The sequence below is a fragment of the Lutra lutra genome, chromosome 14 (genome assembly GCF_902655055.1).
Source record: "Lutra lutra chromosome 14, mLutLut1.2, whole genome shotgun sequence".
Lineage (NCBI taxonomy): Eukaryota > Metazoa > Chordata > Mammalia > Carnivora > Mustelidae > Lutra > Lutra lutra.
In genome coordinates, this window is record NC_062291.1 from 66,370,727 (window position 1) to 66,397,620 (window position 26,894).

Sequence of the window (26,894 nt, forward strand, 5' to 3'; positions counted from 1 at the left end):
TAGTGTTTTTTTACTGTTGTAGAATTCTTCCCCCTTCAACTGTACTTACATGGCTTAGGAGTCTAACCTTTTCATGCTGGAAAGAAAGACAGGTCATCTATTAATGGCTCCCCAGTTTAACAAATGAAGCCCATTCAAGATGTGTGTCAATCCGGATGTTTCTGTGGGTTTGTGTGTGTGCATATACACGTGTGTACTGGAAGGATTTCAGTACTCTGTGTGTGTGTGTGCGCGCGTGCATACACCAAGTCTCTACTGTTCCACTTACTGTCATACGTATGATAGAAACATGTTAAAGACACGTCCTTAAGGAACTATCTATTAGCAGGAGAGGAAATGAGGAAATAAAAAGATGGATGTGCAGAACATACTAAGTGCTAAGTTACTTAATAATGATTATGATAATATGTCAATTTTTAATTCTCGCAGTGAGCCTCAGAAGAAGGAAACTGAAGCTCAGGCAGGTGAAGCAGTTTCTCAGGACTGCTCGGTTAGTGACTAGTGAGGCTGGGGTCTGAAGCTGGACGGCTGCCTCTAAGCCTGTGCTCCTCCCACCCATCACATACACAGACCCGCAGTCCAGCACATGTTAGGACCCGCTGCATTTTATTTGTGACATAAGCACATTTAAATTCAAAGAAAGAGATTCTTCTTGCGTAGAAAAACAAAAAGCATGAATCGAAAAAGTCTCCAAGGGTAAAAGTGGGAATCCGTAGAAGGCCATTAAGACCCACTACTGTGGTCCTAATAATGACAAGGATCCTCATCCATTATCTTTGTAGTCAAAGACCAAAACTGTCCTAACACATAGTAAGGGCTAAAATTTAACTCTGCTAAACCAAACCAAACCAACCAACCAACCGAACAAACAAAAAGAACCACCACCACCACCAAAAATAAAACACAAAAAACAAAAAAGCAAACAAACAAACAAAAAAATGAGAACAGCTTATTCCCAGGTAGGGGTATCTATAAATCATAGAGATAAGAGGTATAGACTGGTCTATAGACTAATCATGGCTTAGAATTATTTACCTGGCCTTAAAAATATATATATTTACCTGGCTTTGGGGGGAATTTAGCCCAAAGAATTCAGAGTATGGGGCAGGGGAGGTTAAAAAAAAAAAAAGGCATTCAAATACAGGTTGGCAAGAATCTAGTTATGCTTTTATTCTTTTTTGATTTGTGTTATAAGGAATGGAGAACAAGGCAAATGCTTGATCAGGGAAATGTTTGCAAGATTCCTTAGGGAGTAGTAGAATATGAGGAGAAGAGGGCTTTTTCACTGTCCCTAATAAGCCGGGGTAATGCTAAGGAGAACAGAAGAGGAAGTGGGCAGGTGTAACTTCATGGAGGTAGAAATGATGGGGATTGGAAACAAAACATTTAAGAGAATGGAGTTAAATACGGCTTGAGTGTTAAGGGTGGGACACAGGATGTAGAGAAATACAAAAGCCTATAAAGAAAAATCTGATTCTGATTAGTTGAGATGTTCCACTCCCAGCTCAGCATACATTTAAAAGCTAGTGTTGGTGTTTGTTAAGAGGGTCCCTGCAAACAAAGACCTGCTTCAGAGCTTTGGGTGAAGGATGAAGCAAGTTATCTTCTGAAAATAGCCATACTCCCTTTCTACTACATTACAGCTAATTTTCTAGTTATTTTGATAGCATAGAGTTTTACATTTTTATTTTACTTCACTAAATTTATTCTATTTATTTTTATATATCATTAGACTCCAGCCCTCTTCCACTTTGCAGGACATGGGGAAGGAAAAGTGCAGAGGATTCTGTGGTGGCCAATTCACACCACACCCTCTATGTCCTTTGGGTGTGAATGGCTTAGAAATCTTGGAGATGCCATGCTCCACGGCCAGCATATCCAAAGGAGGAAGAAGAAGGGTCATGGTGACCCAGTATATACAAAACAAACTATCAAACAACAAGGAAAAAAAAAAAAAAAAACCTTCAGACTGGCCCAGCAGCAATGTTCAAGAAGGACTCGAGGATGAGCGGTAGTGAAAGGAGTCAGAATCAGAGAGAGAAACTGTTCTAAGTCCTGAGGTGTTTTCTGACATAACCAGATAACACCAGCAAAAGTTTATGGATCTGCATCTTATGCCTGAGGTTAGGGGAGAGAACGGTGGATAGGGACAACGGGCCAGGTAGGTAGACAAATGGGACTTGAATGACTGGGCAGAGGGTCCAATGGCAGGGAGGCGGAAAGAAACGCTTGCTAACAGAACAAGTTCTGAGTAAGAAGGGGGCTCTGTGGAGGAGGATCCTCAGAAATGCTTCAAGGAAAGCTGGTGCTCAAGCCAGGCTTCACTGGTCCCCAGCACAGTGGGGCTTGCGAAGGTACACAGGAGGGGACAGAGTGTGCTTAAACAACACAGACTGCTGAGCTGGTCATAGCTGGGTTGAAATTCCATCGACGTAACTAATGAACACATAACCTTAGTCAAGATTATTTAACCAATCCAGGGTTTTATTTTCTTATTTATCTTATTTATTTCTCATCTTAAAACGGGAATGAAAACACCAGCAATGGGCACCACTTGTTGATGTTTTCCTATTAATCTTCTCTCTTCCCTTGGAGAAAGTTCCCAAGTCTTTCTTAGGCCAGCACCATTCATTACTTTGTGTCCATGTGGTTTACAGGAATTGGTTCTACGCTCAAGTCTAGATGTGAGCATGTTACCTCATCAAGGTCTGTGAGACTTCATCCCAGGAGTTCTGCAGGAGCACCAAGCAAGGAGGTATTTTCTTTTCCACTGGAGTAAATTTGGAAAAATATTTGCTGCTAGAAACTACCAGGAAGGAAGAGCCTGCCAGAGAGTAAAGGTAACACTGAGGAGGGTAGAGCTGACATATCAAGGTCTGATGAACTTAATGAGTCTCTGAATCGAGCAGAGTCTGGATAAAGTTGGACCTTTTGACTTTCTAGATCCATGAGGCAATCTCACTTAAAACAAACAAACAAACAAACAAACTTTATTTTTCTTAAAATACACTGCATTTTTCTGTCACATATCTTGAAAAAGTTTTGATGACTTAATTACTTCAGATCATTTTGAAGATTGATTGCAACAGTGTGTGCACAGCACTTAGCATAGGGCTTGGCACACAGTAAGTACTCAGTTAATGGGACTTGTCAAAGATACGGAATGGGGAGTCATTCACATGGACTGGCACCGAATCACAGCAATGAATGACAATATGTATCCATGCTCAGAAGCACTGAGTATGGACTAGCAAGTACTCCCGTACCTCTCTGCTGCAAAACACAGCTGTCACGTGCCCCTGAGGGACCAAACTGAAACAGGGCTGGCATTCTAGAATACGAAGGCTCATTGTTGAGTCAACTCTTAATTTTCTGTGTGTGAATTAGTCACAGAAAATATGTAATCACCATTCAGCCGTCCCTGTTTCCAGCCAGCCCCCTATGTGTCAGAACAACATAATCAATAAGGTAAGTCTAAACCTATTTTTAATTAAGTGAAACAGCTCTAAGATTGCCTTGTCTTTTGCATAGATAATAGATTGCTGAGTAGTGTATAATGAACACTGCCTCCCCTTGCCTTGTTAAAAGTTGAAACAGGTCCCAACAAGGCCACATTCAGCAACGTCAAATAGTGAATTTGGCTCTTGGCAGGACCCTCCCTTATTCAAGTATTTTGGATACCACTGATCATTCGACTCTATGCCCTCTTGTTCAAAGTCAAAGCAGCACCTTGGCTCTTCTCTATTGAACTGTTAAACTAACAGTTATTATTGGGGGGGTGCAAGTCAGAAAAAAAATGTTAAATATAGGGCTGCTTTTTACTACTGCAAGCAAGGGCCATGGGCCCAGACAGACCAAGTTTCAAAACTTGGCTCTATTACATACCATGTGTGTTACATTGGATAAAATGCATCACTTTTCTATTTCATCAAAATGAGGATAAGAGGAGAGACAAGATGGCAGGGAAGTAGGAGGAGGCTCCGTTTCAACCTGTACCCTAAAGTGAGCTGATTACCTACCAAAGAACTCCGATCATCATGAAATCAGCCTGAGATCAGAATTATACACATCTGGATCTCTACAGGGGCAGAAGACGCCAGTGGGCAGGTAAAGTGGAATGGGAACGTTGGACTGATATTGGAAGATAAACAAAAGGGGGAGGGAGCCACCAGAGACGACCCATTGGAAAGTAATACCCCAATACGAGAGTGCCCTGTGTCTGGGGACCAGCATTAACTTGGAGTCTGGTTGAAAGCACTCAAAAAGAGCAAAGGATCGCAGGGGGAAATTGTGGGAATCGGGGCGGTAGGGACAGGGGCTTAAGTCCCCGGCCCCAGGACAGCCACCCCTGGCACTGAACTAGAGAGAGTGTGGCAGAGAAACCAGGTCTTGGTCTCTGAGCTGCCACACGCATGAGAAAGCAAGGGGTCCGGCTCCCATGAGGGGCTGGGAGCCTCGCCAAACGGCAGAACGCTGCACCGTGCTATCAGAGCCTGAGATGCGCGCGCCCCTCACCCTCCTCTGAGAGAGGTGTGTGAAGGCACCAGCCCGGCGCTCTTAGACCCGTAAAGACCAGGCACTCCCAGCCCGGGCCAGCGGGAAAATCTCAGTGTGCGATCGCTGCTTGGAACCTCTCTGGCGGTCTGGAGCTGCCCAGACAGCCCCGCTGCTGTGGTTTTGGGAACAAGCAGGAGTTCCTGCGTCCCCAGGGACTGCAACTCTGAACCTGCTCTGCCAGCAGCCGAGGGGGAACTTATGTGCTCTGCAGCACCCATAGGGGATCAGACTGAGGCTTCTCTCTGAGAGGGAGGTTGGGGTGCAGTTTGCTTTCCTCTAAACCTCCAAAAACCATCAAAAGCTGTCAAGGTGAGAAAAAACAAATGAACAAACATAAAAACCTCCAGAGAACAAAAGCCTGAAAAACCAGTTTCCGCAGAGCCCACCCCCTTGAGGGGGGTGGGAGGACTTAACTGAGGGAACATCATTGGCTGAAAACCCAAGTGGCAGGCCCCTCCCCCATAAAACCAACCAGGAAAAAAAAAAAAGACAACAAGAGAACAACCACAACTACTTCATAGATACAACTTTTATTTTTAACTCGTTTCCACTATTCTGGTTCATTTTTTTTTAATATAGATAATTTTTTAACCTATTTACCATCATAGTGAGATATCCAGTATATCAAATTCCATAATAACCTTTTTTTATCTTTTTTTTTATATTTTTTATAAACACATAATGTATTTTTATCCCCAGGGGTACAGGTCCATAATAACCTTTTAACCTGAACGTTTTGATACATATACCCGTGTTTTTCTTTTGCTATTCTATTTTTTTAATTTTTTTTAAATTTTATTTTAGTTTAGTTTATTCTTTTTTTATTTTTATTTTTATTTTCTAATATTCATATAGAGTTAAACTTCAAGGTAATCCCCTTTCCCCAATCAATGTTACCCCTATAGGTAAACCAATTTTTAATCCCCCTTTATCTTAGGAAAGTTGAGTCCTTTAACAAAGATATCAAGATACATCCAGGAAGAATCAAAATAACCTTCCTCGCGGGGCACCTGGGTGGCTCAGCGGGTGAAGCCTCTGCCTTCGGCTCAGATCATGATCTCAGGGTCCTGGGATCGAGTCCCACATCGGGCTCTCTGCTCAGCGGGGAGCCTGCTTCCCCCTCTCTCTGCCTGCCTCTCTGCCTACTTGTGATCTCTGTCAAATAAATAAATAAAATCTTAAAAAAAAAAAAAAAACCTTCCTCGCACACACTGAGAATTTATAACCACTCTCCCATCTTTTTCTTCCACCAGTGTTTCTGTGTATTTGTGTTTGTCCTGATAGTATATAAATCTTATACTTGGGGTTCTTTTTGACGAGGCTCTTCCTTTCTTTGCTTTTATATATATATATATTTTTTTTTTTTCTCTGTCATATACTTTTATCAGTCTTTTTGTTTGTCTGTTTTTGTTTGTATACTTCATAAATCTTACCTTGGGGCCCATTTGGGCTGAGCCTTCTATTTTATCTTACCTTTTTTTCCTGTCTCTTTCTCTCTCTCTTTTTTTTTTCTTTTTCTTTTCTTTTTTCTCTCATTTGGGTGGGGAATCCTGATTGCTCAGAAGTGTTCCAGGGTGCACCTTGACTGCACCATGGTCAATACATCCAGCTACATCCATTCAACCATCTCTCACCAAAGTGACTAGGAGGAGGAACGCCCAACAGAAGAAAAATACAGAGGATGGGCCTTCTGCAACAGAGCTAACGGCTATCGACATAGACAATATGTCAGAAAGGGAATTCAAGCTAACAATTATCCAGGCAATAGCTAGGTTGAAGAAAGCCATGGATGACCAAACGGAATTGATTAGGGCAGAACTGAAAGCCACCAGGGATGATGTTCACAATGTTAGGGCAGAACTGAAAGCCACAAGGGATGATGTTCAAAATGCTCTCAATGAGTTCCAATCTAATCTAAATTCTCTAAAAGCCAGGATAACTGAGACAGAAGATAGAATTAGTGATCTGGAGGACAAACAGATAGAGAGAAAGGATCAGGAGGAATCCTGGAACAAACAGCTTAGAAGCCACGAAAACAGAATCAGGGAAATAAATGATGCCATGAAACATTCCAATATCAGAATTATTGGAATCCCTGAAGGGGAGGAGAAAGAAAGAAGTCTAGAAGATATAGTGGAACAAGTTATCCATGAAAATTTTCCCAATCTCACGAATGGAACCAGTGTTCATGTACTAGAGGCAGAACGGTTCCCCCCCAAGACTATAGATTCTCGAAAGTCCTCGAGACACCTAATAGTAAGAATGAAGAATTATAATTGTAGGCAGACCCTCTTGAAAGCAGCTAGGACAAAGAAGCCTCTTACATACAGAGGAAAGCCCATCAGATAATGTTAGACCTGTCCACAGAGACCTGGCAATCCAGAAAGGGCTGGCAAGATATATTCAGGGCACTAAATGAGAAGAACATGCAGCCAAGAATACTTTATCCAGCAAGACTGACATTCAAAATGGATGGAGAGATAAAGAGTTTCCAAGACCAGCAAGGCTTAAAAGACTATGCAACCACCAAGCTGACACTGCAGGAAATATTAAGGGGGGGTTCTATAAAAGAGAAAAAATCCTAAAAATATCATTGAACAAAAATATAGACAATCTACAGAAGGAAAGACTTCAAAGGTAACACGATGTCAATAAAAACATATCTATCAATAATCACTCTCAATGTGAATGGCCTAAATGCACCCATAAAATGACACATTGTTGCAGGTTGGATAAAACGACAGGACCCATCCATATGTTGTCTACAAGAGACCCATTTTGAACCTAAAGATACACCCAGACTGAAAGTGAAGGGATGGAGAAGCATCTTTCATGCCAATGGGCCTCAAAAGAAGGCTGGGGTAGCGAGTCTCATATCAGATAAATTAGATTTTAAACTAAAGACTGTAGTCAGAGATACAGAAGGACACTACATAATTCTTAAAGAGACTATCCACCAAGATGATCTAACAATTGTAAATATCTACACTCCCAATATAGAAGCAGCCAATTACATAAGAAAACTATTAATCAAGATAAAGAGTCATATTGATATGAATACATTAATAGTAGGAGATCTTAACACGCCTCTCTCAGTAATAGATCATCGAAGCAGAAAATCAATAAAGAAACAAGAGCATTGAATGACACATTGGACCAGATGGACCTCATGGATATTTACAGAACATTCCACCCTAAAACAACAGAATACTCATTCTACTCAAGGGCACATGGACCTTCTCCACAATAGACCACATACTGGGTCACAAATCAGGACTCAACCGATACCAAAAGACTGACATTATTCCCTGCATATTCTCAGATCACAATGCTTTGAAACTGGAGCTCAATCACAAGGAAAAGTTCGGAAGGAACTTAAACACCTGGAAGGTAAAGACCGCCTTGCTTAAGAATGCTTGGACCAAACAGGAGATCAAAGAAGAACTTAAGCAATTCATGGAAACCAATGAGAATGAAGACACTTTGGTCCCAAACCTATGGGATACAGCAAAGCCGGTCCTAAGGGGGAAATACATAGCCATCCAAGCCTCCCTCAAAAAAATTGAAAAATCCAGAATACACCAGCTGTCTCTACACCTTAAAGAACTGGAGAATCAACAACAAATCAAACCAACTCCACACATAAGAAGGGAAATAATCAAGATTAGAGCAGAGATCAATGAGGTAGAAATCAGAGATACAGTAGAACATATAAATGAAACTAGAAGTTGGTTTTTTGAAAGAATCAATAAGATCGATAAACTATTGGCCACACTAATCCAAAAGAAAAGAGAGAAAGCCCAAATTAATAAAATTATGAATGAAAAGGGAGAGATCACAACTAACACCAAGGAAGTAGAAACAATCATCATAAGTTATTATCAACAGTTATATGCCAATAAGCTAAGCAACCTAGATGAAACGGATGCATTCCTGGAAAACTATAGACTCCCAAAATTGAACCAGGAAGAAATTGACAACCTGAATAGACCGATATCTAGTAACGAGATTGAAGCTGTGATCAAAAACTTCCCAAAAAACAAGAGCCCAGGACCTGACAGATTCCCTGGGGAATTCTACCAAACTTTCAAAGAAGAAATAACACCTATTCTCCTGAAGCTGTTTCAAAATAAAATTGAAGCAGAAGGAAAACTTCCAGACTCTTTCTATGAAGCCAGCATTACCCTGATCCCCAAACCAGGCAAAGACCCTACCAAAAAGGAGAATTTCAGACCAATATCGCTGATGAATAGGGATGCTAAGATTCTCAACAAGATCCTAGCAAACAGGATCCAACAGCACATTAAAAAGATTATCCACCATGACCAGGTGGGATTCATCCCTGGATTTCAAGGATGGTTCAACATTCGCAAATCAATCAATGTGATAGAACAAATCAGTAAGAGAAGAGAGAAGAACCACATGGTCCTCTCAATTGATGCAGAAAAAGCATTTGACAAAATCCAGCATCTGTTCCTGATTAAAACGCTTCAAAGTATAGAGATAGAGGGAACATTCCTGAACTTCATAAAATCTATGAAAGACCCACAGCAAATATCATCCTCAATGGGAAAAAGCTTGCAGCCTTCCCACTGATATCAGGAACACGACAAGTGTTCCTGATATCAACTCTCACCACTCTTGTTCAACATAGTATTAGAAGTCCTAGCAACAGCAATCAGACAACAAAGAGAAATAAAGGTATCCAAATTGGCAATGAAGAAGTCAAACTCTCTCTCTTTACAGATGACATGATTCTTTATATGGAAAACCCAAAAGACTCCACCCCCAAACTACTAGAACTCATACAGCAATTTGGTAACATGGCAGGATACAAAGTCAATGTACAGAAATCAGTGGCTTTCTTATACACTAACAATGAAAATATAGAAAGGGAAATTAGAGAATCGATTCCATTTACTATAGCACCAAGAACCATAAGATACCTGGGAATAAACCTAACCAAAGAGGTAAAGGATCTATACTCGAGGAACTACAGAACACTCATGAAAGAAATTGAAGAAGACACAAAAAGATGGAAGACCATTCCATGCTCTTGGATCAGAAGAATAAATATTGTTAAAATGTCTATACTGCCTAGAGCAATCTATACTTTTAATGCCATTCCAATCAAAATTCCACCAGTATTTTTCAAAGAGCTGGAGCAAATAATCCAAAAATTTGTATGGAATCAGAAGAGACCCCGAATTGCTAAGGAAATGTTGAAAAACAAAAATAAAACTGGTGGCATCATGTTACCTGATTTCAAGCTTTACTGCAAAGATGTGATCACCAAGACAGCATGGTACTGGCATAAAAACAGACACATAGACCAGTGCAACAGAGTAGAGAGCCCAGATATGGACCCTCAACTTTACGGTCAAATAATCTTCAACAAAACAGGAAAAAATATCCAGTGGACTAAAGACAGTCTCTTCAATAAATGGTGCTGGGAAAACTGGACAGCTATATGTAGAAGAATGAAACTCAACCATTCTCTTACACCGTACACAAAGATAAACTCGAAATGGATAAAAGACCTCAATGTGAGACAGGAATCCATCAGAATCCTAGAGGAGAACACAGGCAGTAACCTGTTCGATATCACCCACAGCAACTTCTTTCAAGATATGTCTCCAAAGGCAAAGGAAACAAAAGAGAAAATGAACTTTTGGGACTTCATCAAGATCAAAAGCTTCTGCACAGCAAAGGAAACAGTCAACAAAACAAAGAAGCAACCCACGGAATGGGAGAAGATATTTGCAAATGACAGTACAGACAAAAGGTTGATATCTAGGATCTATAAAGAACTCCTCAAACTCAACACACACAAAACAGATAATCATATCAAAAAATGGGCAGAAGATATGAACAGACACTTCTCCAATGAAGACATACAAATGGTTATCAGACACATGAAAAAATGTTCATCATCACTAGCCATCAGGGAGATTCAAATTAAAACCACATTGAGATACCACTTTACACCAGTTAGAATGGCCAGAATTAGCAAGACAGGAAACAATATGTGTTGGAGAGGATGTGGAGAAAGGGGAACTCTCTTACACTGTTGGTGGGAATGCAAGTTGGTGCAGCCACTTTGGAGAACAGTGTGGAGATTCCTCAAGAAATTAAAAACAGAGCTTCCCTATGACCCTGCAATTGCACTACTGGGTATTTACCCCAAAGATACAAACATAGTGAAAAGAAGGGCCATCTGTACCCCCATGTTTATAGCAGCAATGGCCACGGTCGCCAAACTGTGGAAAGAACCAAGATGCCCTTCAACGGACGAATGGATAAGGAAGATGTGGTCCATATACACTATGGAGTATTATGCCTCCATCAGAAAGGATGAATACCCAACTTTTGTAGCAACATGGACGGGACTGGAAGAGATTATGCTGAGTGAAATAAGTCAAGCAGAGAGAGTCAATTACCATACGGTTTCACTTATTTGTGGAGCATAAGAAATAACATGGAGGACATGGGGAGATGGAGAGAAGAAGGGAGTTGAGGGAAATTGGAAGGGGAGGTGAACCATGAGAGACTATGGACTCTGAAAAACAACCTGAGGGTTTTGAAGGGGCCGTGGGTGGGAGGTTGGGGGAACCAGGTGGTGGGTATTAGCAGTCCATAGGTATTAGGGAGGGCACAGATTGCATGGAGCACTGGGTGTGGTGCAAAAACAATGAATACTGTTATGCCAAAAAGAAATTAAAAAAAAAAAAATCAGTATAAGAATCCCTACCTCACAATCTTATTATAAGGATCAAATGACACAATTTATCATGTGCCCAGACCTTTCTAGTAATTTAATAGAAATCCCCATTTTGGGACTTTATCTTGCAGACACTCAGTTCTCCCACCTGTATTTTTTCTCTAATGAAAATCTATTCTCCCTTTTGGTGATGACAAAATCCTGTTTTTCTCTTTTTTTAGCAATCTTCTCTCCCCTAACCTTGAACCATGCAGTTGGACTGGGACCCAACCCCACCTCCTATTTCAGGTCCCTGACCTACATGAGTAATGTACCACCTTCTATAGCTTTGACTATATTTCCCTGGAAATATAAGTAAATAGCAGGCTGGTTTTACGGGGTTTCTAAACTGTTAGAAAGTAGACTGACGCTGATAATGTCCATCATTGCCACAAATGAGAAAACCAACCTGAGAATGAAGCCAACGGTGGAGGAAGGTGTCGAAGGTCAGCCACTATGAAGAATATTATTACTATTAGTCCGTGGGCACTTAATACAATTCTTAGGTGATAGGCATGTAACTAACCAGTTCACGAGAAACATATAATTTAATGAAGTAGGTAGTAATTATCTTCACAGAGGAAAAAAAAAAAAAAAACCAAGACACACAGGAATAAGTTCCTCGTGACCCCTTACTGAGTAAATGGCAAAGTTGGGACCCACACCTCAGTATCTCTGAGCCCCTTAATCTGCGGCTGTACACCCAGTGTGATTGATTTCTGACATAATAAAGAACAAGACTGCTATCACAGTTAGTTAAATAAAAAGGACATCTACTCTATTAAGGGCAATATTGTACTAAGACACGTTTTATAAGCTGCTATATATCCATGTAAATTTGTTTTAAAAATAATAGGAGCTCCTTGGACGAAAGTTCATATTTATGTTAGTTATGGGAGTATGAACAGCAACTACTATGATTACTTAAGAATAAGCTCTTATGTTCCAAAATTATTTTCCAATTGCCATCAACTACTTTCAGAGGTGCCACTGCTACTGCTACCCAAAATAGGGATTTCTCAAGTGGACCAGGTGATGAGGAAAAGGCGACATGAACTCATCTTCCTTTTTCTCTGTGGGAAATGCTATGTTATTACCCAGAGGCATTTACACTAGAAAATTTATCACTAGCAAAGTTGCCCTCAGTCCTTTCCATACCTCCACAGCCGGGCTCCAAGCAAAAATGATTAAAGGGGGCCTCTTTTAATTAAGCTTGCTGAGTAATCCTAGATAGCCCCAGAGTTCCCGAGTAATTTGAAGCAATTGGTTTCCAGGAGTGAGTCTAATAAATACTGCTTTGACTGACACCTCAGCTGCCAGCCCCAGGAAGCTGCTCAGTCAGAAATACAGACCATGTGGCCAGAGATCAAGAGATTTTCATCAACAGTCATGTGCACTGTGCAATTTACAAGGTCTCATGCCTTCTCTGGAAAAACCAACAGAGCTTAAAGAACCCATGGGAGCCATCTGCCAGGCCCAGTTGGGGAAATACTCATGCAGGCAGTGTGGCCAAAAGAGCCTCAGGTTTTCTCTCCTCATCTGTCTGAATGGGCTGGGATTCCAGAGCTCACAGTCCCCAGCCCAGAAAAAAAAAAAAAAAAAAAAAAGCCAAGAGGAAGAGGCAAGGAAGTCCACTGACTTAGCAGAGCATGGACCTTGGAGCCAAACTGCCTGCAACTGAATCCTGGCTCTGCTACTTTCTGGCTGTGTGACCTTGGCTAAATTAGTTAACCTCTCCATGCCATAAGTTTCCCATCTGTGAATGATGATAATGCAAGGCTCACTTTATTAAACTGTTAGGGGAATTAAACAGCTTAAATCTGAATATGCTTATCACAATATTAGGGCCTGAATAGAGAAGATGTGTCTCTCTGTTTCCAAAGGTAGAAGGAGGGGCATTATTTGTTTTACATAACAGACAGATTAATCAGAACTCATCCACAATCATTTTTATAAAGGTAATGATATTATGACATTTCATTATAAGGGCTTTGCTTATCAGGCTTTCAGATAAAAGACCCCCATTCAAAGAACAGATAAGAATGTATGCAATTAGGACCAGCCAAAGCAATGATAGGGTCTGTTCACCTCACAGTGCTGCATCTAGATAAGACCTTTAGTGTCCTGGAAAATATTGCGTACCATGTAACCATCTACACGGAAAATATTCCCTTCTCAGTTCTTTCTTCTTGCCTATCTTTTTGGTCAACATTTTTCTTCATTTCTACTGGTAGGAACACATGTCCATCCAGTCCTTTTGTGAATGGAAACTTTGCTGGGTCCACAGGTAGCTACTTCAAGTCACTTCAGAATCAGGACTTAAAAGACTGGTCCCTGTCAACTCCATTTCCAGGTTAAATTAGGTGGATGACATTAGTTTATTTTCGTCCTTCATTTATTTATTTTCTGAAGCCTTTCTTTGCTCATATGGCACCAGGTAAAGACAGAATGAAAAACAAAAACGGAAACAAAAAACATGGACCCTCTTCCCAAAACGTGACCTTATGCATTTTATATATAAAATTTTATATACATATTTTATACTTTAGAGGCAAAACATACAGAGGTGCAAGGTGTCGCGTGTATAAGCGACAGGGTGGGTAAGAGAGGAGGAGAGGAAATGCTGACTGGAGAAGGGAGACTCCGTGACAGCTAGAGCAGAATTCCTGGAGAAGGCCGAGGCCAATGTGGACCCCGAGAGCAAGCATCCAGCCACTGGTGAGCCAGAGCAGCAGTGGGAAAGAGGTGAACAGCTTCTGTGCACCAAAATCCTTCTTTAGTTATAAACATCTCTTTCTGGCAGCGGAAAATTAGGTATCGTTCCTTACAGAATTCTCTAGGTGTTATCTTTCAGCCCATTGTTTGCAAATGACTTGTCCTTCACTTTTTCAGGCAGTTTCATAAGCATTTTTAAGAGATTCCTCTAATGTAGTTCCTCTGGCTTTCAGTTCCCACAGGGATTTTTAGGGCAGGGTTTGAAAAGAAGAAAGATGAAAATGCATTACTCTTAGAAGTGAGATAATTGGTGTTGGTGTGGGGATAGCAGGTGCCTGTAAGTCCAAAGGCTGATAGAGGCAGTGTGATTTCAGGAGGAGTAAAGGGGAGACACCTTTCAGAGGTGCAGGGAGACTGCTGGCCCCTAAAAGGTCATGGTTCCAATGATTCTGGAATGATGTGGACATGAGATATTGAAACTCTTGTTTGAGCTAGTTCTTGCAGTACTGTTTATACCAGCAGACATCTACAAATAACCTAAGCATCCTTTCCGTGGGCAGATTAGGTCAGGTAGGGTAGAGTCATATCTTTTGGCAGGGGTTAGGTTGTAAATTCAAAAGCAACGGATAGGTAAAGTCAAAATTACCTCTGGTTTAAATGGGGTTGGGGGGTGGGTATGGGCACAAGTGGTAAAGAAAAGGAAGAGTATTATTTTCTCTGCTTCCTTCTTTCTTTTGCTGCTTCTCTGTTGTTCTCCTCGCTTGTGGACACAGCAAGTAGGCAGCGCTCGGCTATATCCTGCACTATCCTCTGAAACATCTTGCAAAATCCTCTCCAATATCCTGGTCTTCACCAGGAACTGAATCTGCCGGCACCTTGACCTTGGATTTCCTGGCCTCAAGAACCATGAGAAATAAATGTGTTGTTCAAGCTAACGACTCGATGGTGTTGTGTTACAGCAGGCAGGCCATGCTAAGGAGATATACATGTTTGGTAACTCACAGAACATCTATGGTAGGAGAAATAAGAAACTAAGAATGCCGGTTGTGCCCATATGATGAGGAGACCCAGGAGATGTGAAATCGGGAATGGGAGGAAGATCCACCCTTAGACTAAAAGGATCTACTTATTTACACTGAGAACCCTTTCTGAACATGTAACATACATGTGTATAATGTTTTCAGTAATAAAAACCAGTATTAAAATGTTTTAAGTGCCTAGTTCACAAGTCCCATCAAAATATAACAAAACAGCTGTTACAAAGCCCTTGTCCTTCACTAATCTCAACGATCTATTTGGGGCTCATTGAGTCATCTGAGGCACAGCTTTAACATTCCCTTGAAATGCTGACTCTTCCAGTCTCACATCCTGCCCTACGGGGATGTAGGCATATCTCATGTGAGAGATCTGGGTGAGGAGAAGATTCTAGCGCTCATTTACTAGGTAATCCCTTAATGGGCTACAACATAAAATGAGACTTACCAGTAGAACCTGTTAGGTACGACCCCTTCCTGGATAAGCTGCCACCTTCTCCCAAATTCAGCAGAGCTGTATAACTGTAGAGAAGAGAAATTATTTCGCACCTTGACCCCAGTACATTAAATACATAATATTAGTTCGCTGGATCAATACTAATAGCAACCACCACCACCACAGTAGTACCTACTGTTTATTGAGCACCTGCCATGTGCCAGGTGAATGAGCCACATCCCGTCTCTACTCCTCACATACATTCTGCAAGGCGGGTGTTATATCGCCACCTTAGAACTAAGAAAGCTGAAGTTCAGGAAGATTACGTCATTTGTTGGAGATCACATGCCTCCCAAACATGAGAATGAGTGGGGATTCCTTCCCAATTCTACCTGGTGACAGTCAGCCATACCACTTGACCTAGCCTATACAGATCACTGCATGGATTACAAAGAAGGGCAAAATCCGATACGTGGCTCTTGACAACCAGGCAGTATCGCCTCCACAAGACTCAGAAGTCAGTCAGGGGTGCTTCACAGACGTGTGCAGAGTCAGTTGAGGCCCGAATGAATGCCAGCATTCAAACGGACAGAAATGGGGCAGGCGTGACACAAGGAGCAACATGGGTCAGGGTGGTGAGGTATATAAGGGCAGATACAAATAAGCCTGGCTTAGCTAAGTAAGAGTCGATGGGAATGTGGAGGGCAGCCAGGAACACGGCTTTGAGTGGCAAGTCGGGGAGACCGGAACTGACACTGTGGCCCAGAGGAGCCAGTGCTGGTCTCTTCCACAACAGCCAAAGAACCTGCAGGTTATTCCGGCAGCCCACGCGGACGACACTTTCACAGGGACCCAAGGGCTTCCGAGGCATTATTTCATTTAATCCATGTGCCATCCCTGTGATGGTATCAGAAGTTATTTTACAGATGGCTCCACAGCTGGTAAGAGTTCAAGGCCACGTGCTACACTGCTTCAGCATCTCCAGGGCAAGGCAAAGCAGCAGTGCTCATGAGCCAGGGTCTAAAGCTCCATATGCTCCACCCCCACCAAACACAATTCTTCTCCTACTTTCTGCTCCGTATCCTGGCTCACTCCACATCTCTGCTCTTCTCCAATAATCTCTACAGCTCCATGGAAGCGTCCTTTGATGGCAGCCTGGAGACACCTGTTGCTCCCGGCATTCTGGTTCCCATGGACTACTGGCTACTGATTTGATAAATATCATTTGGAATACCTCCTTTCTACTATGTGCCTGGTCTGTAACCTACTGACCACCCCAATCTTCCACCACTGCATTTGCCAAATCCCACAGTGAATGGATAATGAGTCATACAATCCTGAGTACCATGACTGCCCAGCCTTGTCCCCTCCAGCGCCAGCACTCAGTTGAAGGGTCAAATGACTCACCAAGTGACTCACCCAGGTTGCAGATGCACTGAGTTGAGTCCAAGGGACAGGTCAGCTCGAGTGACTATATACCAACCCTTGGAAGAGCGTCATATGATATTGTGTCCATTGGATCAAAACTCGTTTTAAAGCCTCCCACTGCCCCCAAGGAAACTGAAATATGTGATTACTAAGCAAGCAGTTCCATTGGCTCCAACTACACAGTATTCGGGCATCCAGGCATGGAGAATCTGTGGCTTCTTCTTTCAAGTCTTACGATTTTTTCTCTGCTCCATAGTGACTGGGTACATTTTATGCTTGATTCCTTTTCGGGGTGCGAAGGAGAGATGGGAAGGCAGCTCCCCTCACAGAGATAACAAGGGATGGGACAACACATTCCCTCTTAATTCTGAACCCAAGCGGTCAGAGTATGCATGTCCTGTTTCTGGTTCACCAGCATGTCCCAAACACTTGGCGTCTGAGCACACAGACTTGCAGAACAACAGCAAGCACCTCTGTCTGGGAGGATCTGCCTCTCCCTCTCCCCTTGCTCTATCTTTTTTTAAAGCCCATAGCTGCACTTCTTCCCATGGTTTAAAGACAAATGAATGGGAAGTCATCAGAGAAGCAGAAAAACCATGGGAAACTACAGGAACTAGGGGTGCGTGGGTGGCTCAGTTTTTGGGCATCTGTCTTTGGCTTAGGTCATGATCCCAGGGTCCAGGGATCGGGCCCCACTTCGGGCTCCCTGCTCAGCTGGAAGCCTGTGTCTCCCTCTCCCACTCACTCTGCTTGTGTTCCTTCTCTTGCTGTGTCTCTCTCAGTCAAATAAGTAAATGAAATCTTTAAAAGAAAAAAAAAGAAACTATAGGAAGTATAGGAAACAAACTGAGAATTGCTAGAAGGGAGGTTAAGTGGGGGAACGGGGTAACTGGGTGATGGGCATTAAGGAGGACACATGATGTGATGAGAACTGGGTGTTATATGCAACTCATGAATTACTGAGCTTTACATCTGAAACTAATGATGTACTCTATGTTGGCTAATTGAATTTAAATAAAAAAAGAAAAAAAAGAGAAGAGAGTTCACACTGTTGTGTGTGCACATGTCTATATATAAATGTATGTTAATATTTCTATTATTATACAAAGATCTATGCAAATGTAATAGAATCAGGATGGCTTGAATTCATGACAATTCTGTGCATGAGGCCGGACTCACATATACCCTGAAAATCAAATATTAACTCTGAGGGCTCATATGGTGACACCAAGGGTTTGCCGTCCCTGCCTCCCACACAGAATTTGTCTTTGTGAGGAATTACCGGGTGCCCGCATCCGTGTGTGTTTTTTCCTCTATGTCTTTTTTAATTGATCCCCCAGGCTTGGATTCAGAATCTGTGGACCAGTCAGGTATGTCCCATGATATTTGTTTTTATCCTCTTCAAGGAGCCGCTTTGTTATTTGTGAGCACCTAGAGGCCCCTCAAGCAGTAGGTGTCCCAGACAATCCAATAAACCAAGTCTCTCTCATTCAGCTCAGTGACATTTTTCCCCCCGTTTTCTCTCTCAAGAGGAATCCTTTAGTGCTGTTGGACTCCCCTTCTCACGTTCTCATTCACACCCGAGCAGACTTCCTGTGCTGTTTCTCCACTGATGCTCCCCACTCTGGCTGAGGTGGTTTTAAGACCTGCCTAACCCCGATGCCTGTCTTCTTTTTAGGCCCAGACCAAAATAGGCCTTTTCTATGAACCTTCTCCTACACTCTAAAATTCCCGGTGGCCTCATTTCCATGGCTCCGCAGATGGTATCAAGCTACAGGCTACACATTTATATTTAATTTTCTTAGTAACCTTCCAAGAGAGCCGTCTAGAAATTCCTTCCTTTCTAGAAGTCGTTCTAAAATATCAGAGACCCCTCTCTGCCCCTTCGATGAGACTACGAAGTTTATAGGTGTTGGGAATCCTTTCCTTCTAGAAAATATCTAACACATAGTAGTTGGGCAACTGGGAGAAAAGTGTCAATTTGTACCATGCGAATTCCCTAGTGATGAATCTATCTTGTAAACTATCCAGGCTTCCCAGTGGGTGGACAAAGGTAACTTATCAGGGGAATAGATCTTATTTCCATGGAATCCCAGTAGAGGCTTATACCTAAAAAACAAACAAATGAACAAACCAGAACGATAAATATCAGTATACTGCAATTTACCCTTAGCCAAAGCTGCTCTGTATATTCTATCTACTACTTCCAATATTTCCCCCCATTGTCCAGCCTGGTATCATACCTAAAGAAGACAACAACAACTCACAGCCACTCAAATTAATGTGTTAATTAAACCTGCAGAGTCTGACAGCCAAGTTCTCTTCCACAAAGAAGAGAAAAGGATCAAAGCCTTTTACCCAATGACACTGTCTCAGCTGCCAGTGGAAGGCTTTTCTTGCAAAATGAGTCAACGTCCTTTAATAAAATTCATAGTGTTGGCGGCACCTAAATAAGATTTATTTCCCTCTGTCTGGCTCTGGCTCTAAGGTTTCTTTTGACTGTCAGAACACAGAACTGAGAACTATCATTACTATCTGTCATATCAGAGAAAGCAAAGCAGCTTTCTCCAGCAATGCTAAAGAGAGAGAGAGAGAAAGTGGGTGAGAGAGAGAGAGAGAGAGAGATCAGAGAGAGGAAGACAGAATATATGAATTAGTTTTAGGAAGTCATGAGCCATCAGCTAACCTCTATCATAAACCCCAAAACACCATTCTTGCAGGGTTTTTGGTTTTGTTTTGGTTGTGCTAACTCTGGTACAAAGAACCGGGGAAATTTTTTTTTTGAAGGAGTTGAAATTTTAGAAAGGGAACAGGAAAAGGATTCCGGTTGACTAAGAATGCAAAGCAGAAAGTCCTTCCTGTCTCAAATCATCCTAAACTATCCGAGACTGCTTCCCTGCCTCAGTAAGTAGAACTTAATGAGCACAAACCCAATGCTTGCCCAAGCTCAAGATCTACTGTCAGCCTCAGGGCCTGACCCTCCACGCTGTCATTATGCTGGTGCAGGGCTGTCAGTACTCCTCCCTCCTGCCATGCTCCTCTCCTGAATGGTGTCTCTCTCCCTCCTCCTCTTCCTCCCTCCCTCCCTCTTTCTTTACTAATGTGTTTTGTTTTGTTTTTTCTCTTTCAGACATCCCTCACATTGGCTTGTTTTCTTGCCATCTGCCTTTGTCTGCGGTAAGAAGAGTGCAGGTAAAAATACAATTAATTGCAAAGGATGCGATGGCCAGGGTTAGTTTCATGAGGAGCTTTTCACCAGTTGTTCAGCCATCTCTGGTGCCATCCACAGGAGGCTGCCAGCTGCAAGCCAGATTAGGGCACAGGCTCGGAGGGAGGATAAAGAGGGACGCCACAGGCAGAAAAATAGCTTGGGGGGCAAGGTGGGAAACAGTGAGATTCACTGGCATAGGTCAGCATTCCTGATCTAGAGCAGACCAACATGGGGTAAAAGAAGGGGGAGTATGAGAGCAGCTATTGCCAAAGTTTTCCCATCTTTTTCCATTTTCCATCTTCTTTTCATTCACATGGAGGTGGAAGCCCTAGCAGAGTAGCATCTTTCTTTGAAGAGAAATGCAACTTTCTTGTCTGATGCAAAAGCATATACCCATCACTGCCCCCTTCTTCTCAATATTTCTAAGTCATATCAACGTAGTCCCTCTTTTCAAGGCAGACAGGTACACATTAGGGATTTTCTTCTGTGACTAGGAAATTGGTGCAAGAACACAATTTGGTAAAAGGGAGGAGTGAGAACATGTTTTAAATCTTTGGTTGATGGAACTGAATGCTTTCCCCATGAAGCTCCTCATGGTGACGTTCCCAGGCAGGAGGTAGGTCCCTGGGTCTCCCCCACACAGACTCCTTAAGAGGCTTCCATGATGGCAGAACACTTCCTGCCGTGGGCTCTTTTCAAGGCTGCCTGCTCACTCCCTTTTGCTTCTCTGCCCTTAACACTGAAGAGGCAGGAGGCCTGCAAATTGCACTTCCTGAGAAGGCTGGCAGAAAACCCTGCCAGTTTTATTTTACTTGCCTCATCCTTATACTGCCTGGGGATGGCCTGGGTACAAAGCACTCATCTACCTCATGATTCTCCAGTTCTCACTGCTGTTACTGAATTCTTTTTAGGAAGAAAGAGATGGTACCTTGAGGACCTCAGATGAATTCCTAAAGCCAGGCCTAAGGCACAGCAAACATCAAGCTCTTTCCTCCATCAGCTTCAAGAGGAAGAGCATCCATCCACAGAAATCTATGGTCTTCAGAAATATGTTCTAATGCCCTGGTTCTACCACACAGGAGAAGGTCTGAACTCACTCTACAGGAAAAACACATCCTGTGGTACCCAAAATAATTTGATAAAACTTCACTAAGTGCTAGCCTGAGTCTTCTTCCTGTCTGGTGGGTTCGGGGATAGAAGGTGAGACAACTGTGATGGCCATCACAGACCAGCTCTCCCATCCCCAACAGATGAAAATTCCTCAAAGAAAAGACTAGCTCATCAGGGAGTATCCAGACAACCTAGAATAACAATGTGTAACATGTTGTTCAGGGTACTATGGTAGCCTATGTAGGAGAGAAAAAGGTGGGCGTCTGTCAGAGCTTTCAAGGTGGGCCTGGAGTACAATTAACATAACTGTGGACAAAAAGTATAAACAGAGCAGCAAAGCTGGGGCGGTGTTTTGTTCTTCTTTTGGGAACTACAAGAGACCCAGCTTGACTGGTTGCCTGCAGAGAAGTAAAATGGGAGCAGGGACTGTAAATAGAGCTTGGCTGTAGGCTGGACACATGCAATCCTAGTGAAACTCATGGGGACCTCAACAAGGTCAAAGGACAAGAGCATTGAGGCTGCATATTCGGCCTTTGCTGATGAAAAGTGAGCAGGAACGATGACACATCGCTGGCTCCATCCATCTCTCCTGTGGCTGGATTTATCAAATCTGTCACTGGCCATTCCCCAGCTGTCACTGAAGTCTGTCACAAGCCCCACAGTTGGGTTTGGCACTTTGAGGCAGGCTTGGGGATTAGACATATGGAACTGAGGCTGTCTGGGAAGGAAGGGTCAATATGTGACCAAGGGCCACACACACAAAAAAATGTAAGCTGGAATCTGGTCCTTAAAGATTACCTAATGTAGCTGGAGAAATAAATACAAGATATATAAAATAATTGGAAGCTCACATCGGGTTTATGTTACAAATCCCTCAATATCAATAAGTAGCCCTCACTAGCCATAGGATCCCACCATTATTTAAGTGCACAGATGAGAGAGCTCAACAGTTGTGAAACACAACAGGAATGTCACCAGAACTGTGCCTCCGAAAGACAGAAGCCTCAGGGCGGTGAGGACAGAAGGGAGGAGAGTCGGCCCAGCTGGAAGGTGCCACACCATAGCAGGAAGAGACACCATTACAAAATATAAAGAAACAGGGCGCCTGGGTGGCTCAGTGGGTTAAGCCGCTGCCTTCGGCTCAGGTCATGATCTCAGGGTCCTGGGATCGAGTCCCACGTCAGGCTCTCTGCTCGGCAGGGAGCCTGCTTCCCTCTCTCTCTCTCTCTCCGCCTGCCTCTCTGCCTATTTGTGATCTCTCTCTGTCAAATAAATAAATAAAATCTTAAAAAATATATATATATAATGAAACAAAACAAAATTTAAAAAGAAAAAGAAAAATATCTGACCAGAAGTGGGTCACTTCTGAACGCCCCCATCACTCCTCCTGGGTGGGGGGCAATTTCACATGCAGAATCCACTCTATCACAACGGGGGGGGGGGGTGACTAAGAGCCAGTCATAGTGCTTTCCCGCTGGCTCTCAGGTTCCTCCTGCCCCTCACTTCCTCTCTCTTGTGATCTTCAAACAACAGTCCTCCCCCCTGCTGTGAAATGGGGGCCCGCAGCATCTGTCAGAGGGAACAGTTCTCATGGTAGGTGGGATGGGAAAGAGATCATTACAGAAAAATAGGAAAAACAACAGCAATTAAAGAAAATTTAAAAATCACACTGGTTTTTTCTAGGGAGGCTAAGGGTTTTGGTGTTTGGCTTTTGGATCGATGGTGCAGGGAGAACGGAGTGGGAAGACATTCAAACGCAGGCTATACTATGGCTCTAGCAATCGCCTGACAGGCCACGTTAGGAAATTTTCTTAATTCCGTAGAGCCTCAGGTTCCCCAAATGCTAAATGGGCACAATAACATCTCTAATGTTTGCTCTAAGAATGAAGTTCAGCACTTGATGTGAAAGGCCTTACAGAACACCTGCTACAGAGTGAAGGGTCAATGCTAGTTGTCTCTCTCGCTCGCCCGCTCCCACTCTCTCACTCATTTCTGCTATAGATTATTGCCAGCAGCCTTCACTGACTGTCCTCAGACCCCAAGGAAGGGAGGAATGACAGGGAAAAACATATGAGACTGCCTTTTCTTCCAGACATCCTAAAAGCAAGGAAGGGTCCTAGACAAGGCTTCCAGTTCCCAGCCTTTGAGGCTGACCATTTTTTTTTTATCGTGGTCTTTCCTAGAGCAACTGACCCTGTTTGGCTTCGAATCTCATGTCCTGCTGTCCTGGGATATTTTTTCATCACGCCTGTAGTGGTGTCTGTAGGGGGATTAGCCAGGCAGGCACTGGAGTTAAGCAAGTCTGGAGAGTGAGGCCTTGAAGGTCTATATTGGTGCCTCTTCATTTAATAATACTTTATATTAAGAATATGCCTCAGTGGGGTATCTGGGGGGCTCAGTGGGTTAAGCCTCTGCCTTCATCTTGGGTCATGATCTCAGGGTCCTGGGATTGAGCCCCACATTGGGCTCTCTGCTCCACAGGAAGCCTGCTTCCACCCCCTCCCCCTCTGCCTGCCTCTCTGCCTATTTGTGATCTCTGTCTCTGTCAAATAAATAATTTTTTTTTTTTAAGACTAAACCTCAATAAAGGAACCTTGCAATTTTAGGAGGATACATGACTTCTGGGTTTTCTTCTTCTTGCCAGCTATGTGATCTTGGCCTCTGGGTTCCTTGGGGCAATGACTGTGCCATTTGTCATTTGTACTCCTGATAGGAGATTGGACAAGATAACACTATTTTTTTTAAATATGAAAACCAGAGAGTCATAAACTCACAAAATGTGTCCACTCACAAGGCCAAGCCTTTCTCCTCCCCAAATCACTCCCTTTCTTGGCAACATCATTGCTTGCAACCGCTCTTGTCATGGAAGAACGTGGGAAATCCCAGCATTATTAGATTTCTAAAGGGCCCCCATTAGAGGCAGGTCTTTCTGGGTACCCCATGAACTTTTTAAGGAAAGAGATCCATCTTCTCTTATGAGATTCAATGCCTTCAAACTTTTCCAGACTGGTGCCGTCATTAAGGACATATCATAATCCATTCAGACAAGAACTGGTGGACAGAACAGATCAAATGAGCAGGCTAAGGAGTTGTACAAGCAAAAATGTAACTATCTATATTTCAAAGCTTAAAGAGCTACCAAATAGCATAATTGTGCCTGTCCCAACTTTAATCCTACTGACTCCTTCTAAATGTCCATTTTCCTTATTCTTCCAGCCCATTTCACTCAAATGGTTAGGAACAGGTAGAGCAAAGTATTCCTGGTTGCAAGTGAAAAATAATAATACAACCTGGTTAGACAGGTATCTAAGAGGAACAGAGGTCTCCCTTGTTTACCTATGATGGCATTTCAGCTTGAGAATTTGTTTTATAAACAAGCATTGGGATGACATTGGGATGACATTTAGCAAGCTCCCTGGTTTCCACTCTAATTGCTAGTTTTATACTTGGATACTGAAGTTATTTACATATTCATGAGATTAGAAATCAGCTCTGACATTGGAAAATTTCAAGCACATGGAATTCCTACCTAATCAGCATGGAATATAATGTTCAACATATTCCTTATAAATAACTGAGTGCCTTTTAACTTAATGCAGTGCCTTGGGGAAACATGACGGTATTGGGTAGATATCAGTTTCCTAAGTGTTTGTGCTTGTGCAGAAATTATTTGAATATCCGCAGGGGGCTGAATTTCAAGGATCTATTTCTCTTTTATTTCAATCTTGCCCTTTTGACATTAGGGGGCTGCTGGGTCTATTAAAAAACAAATAGAGCTACTGTGAAGACAAATGCTTTAATATTTAATGGCTTACTGTTATTATAATCAATATTTTCTGAGTACCGTGTATTGGTTTTTCCTTGCTCCATTCATTCTGGTTTCACGGTACCTTTTAGTAACTGATCGCTAAGAGGGCACGCGACTTTGACTAAGGTGTCTATGACTTCAGGTACTGGGGAGACACTACTGATAAGGAAGACAGCCTTGTGTCTAAACCCAGCTATGCCACACCAGGTCAGCTATCTCTCAGGCCTGTGAATAATGCATCGGCTGGCATCTCCACGAAGCTGGCTCTGTACCAGGCTCTGTGTTAAGTGTTTCATGTACATCATGTCAGCATCCTCACACAGTCTTGTTGGAGAACCATAAAGGTTAATGAAATGTCGGAGGTCCCCCAGCCATTGGGAGGGCCTGACAGAGTAGAGAGCTCATGCTCTTACCTGGTTTCTGGACTGTCTAGCACTGGTAAGAAACCAGTATGACTGAGTTTTGGAAAATGCTAACATTTATCCCTTTTTCAAGCAATCATAATTTCCCAGGGAATTCTCAGCATCCAAAGTCATTGTGATCAGCAATGGCCTTCTGTGAGGGACCAGTCAGGAGAAGTACAAAAGATTAAAAAGGAATGGAAGGAAGTTGTTGTTGCTGTTATTGTTTTTCCTAAGAATGGATATGAAACTCAAAGTATTTTTTTAAATTTACTTTTATGCAAGTTACTAAAATTCTATGGTATACTATCAAACACACAGGCAGTATAATTTTCCTTTTCTATCAGTATATCATTTTAACTCAAAGTCCATCTTCACTCATACAGAGAATGCTGGCTGGTAATATTTAGAGTTTCAACTACTTTCTTTTAAAGAATTTATTTATTTATGTGAGAAAGAGAGAGCACGAGCGGGAGAGAGGGGCAGAGGGAGAGGGAGGCAGAGAGAGAGGCAGCAGGGAGCTGATGTGAGGCTCGATCCCAGGATCCTGAGAACAAGACCTGACCCGAAAGCAGACACTTAATAGACTGAGCCACCAACGCACCCCAGAGTCTCAGCTATTCGTAGAAAGAGACTCCTTATCAAAACATGTTCTCTGCCTTGAAAGCCATGTTTTGGTTTTGTGTGTGTCTTACACATATACATAAATACCAAAATACTGAATGTGAGGCGAACATGCAAGCCTTAGGATTTCTTATTTCTCTCATAAACTGTGATGTGGAATACAGAGGAATCAAGCAGGTCCCCACATGATAGACCTTGTACTGCCGAATCACAGAGCTCCAAAATAAATGGAACAATATAAATTGCAGAGTATCCTACAACCACCACAAAGCGTGGGGTGGTCCACCAAACGGTCTTAAAGGTTTTGTCTTCCCTCCATGGGACTGATCACCCCACTTAGATGCATTTTTAAAATTCACAAAACAATTTAACATCTCCTAAAATAAAACTGATAGGGAGATCCATGAGCAAGAGAAAAACAAAGACGATGGGAAAAACTAAAGGGACCGAAAAAAATGATTGGGGACCCATGCAAGACAGCAGATGAGGTTTCTTTGCCCTCCACAGTTTTCTCTTTTAAATTTCCGAGTTAGTTATAAATACTTAAAAATAAGAAAATATCACATCTCACACTAAGCAGGACTCCTGCTCTTGAAAAGCCGCGAAGGTCTGGTAACACTGAGCGAGCCACCCTCGGTTCCAAGAACAGCAGGCTGAGCTTCTTGACACCTACCCACCCCTGCCCTTCTGAGTGTCGTACCAACACCTGCTCTCCGCTTTCTCACAGCTCAGACCCGGCCGCTTCGTTCAGTTCGATTTCTTGCTTGGGGGAATGGGAATTGCATTCATGGCCTCGATGGACTTGGACAG

The 26,894-nt window shown here is 42.6% G+C and overlaps 1 protein-coding gene across 4 annotated transcripts in view; it reads right to left on the reverse strand.

Moving 5' to 3' along the window:
- SORCS1 (sortilin related VPS10 domain containing receptor 1) overlaps nucleotides 1-26,894 on the reverse strand; it is a 497,958-nt gene that overhangs the window by 155,885 nt on the left and 315,179 nt on the right. For all 4 annotated transcript variants that reach the window (XM_047703168.1, XM_047703167.1, XM_047703165.1 and 1 more), the window contains exon 5: nucleotides 15,515-15,588. In XM_047703168.1, coding sequence (XP_047559124.1) covers nucleotides 15,515-15,588 — 74 coding nt within the window. The remainder of the gene's footprint in view (nucleotides 1-15,514; nucleotides 15,589-26,894) is intronic.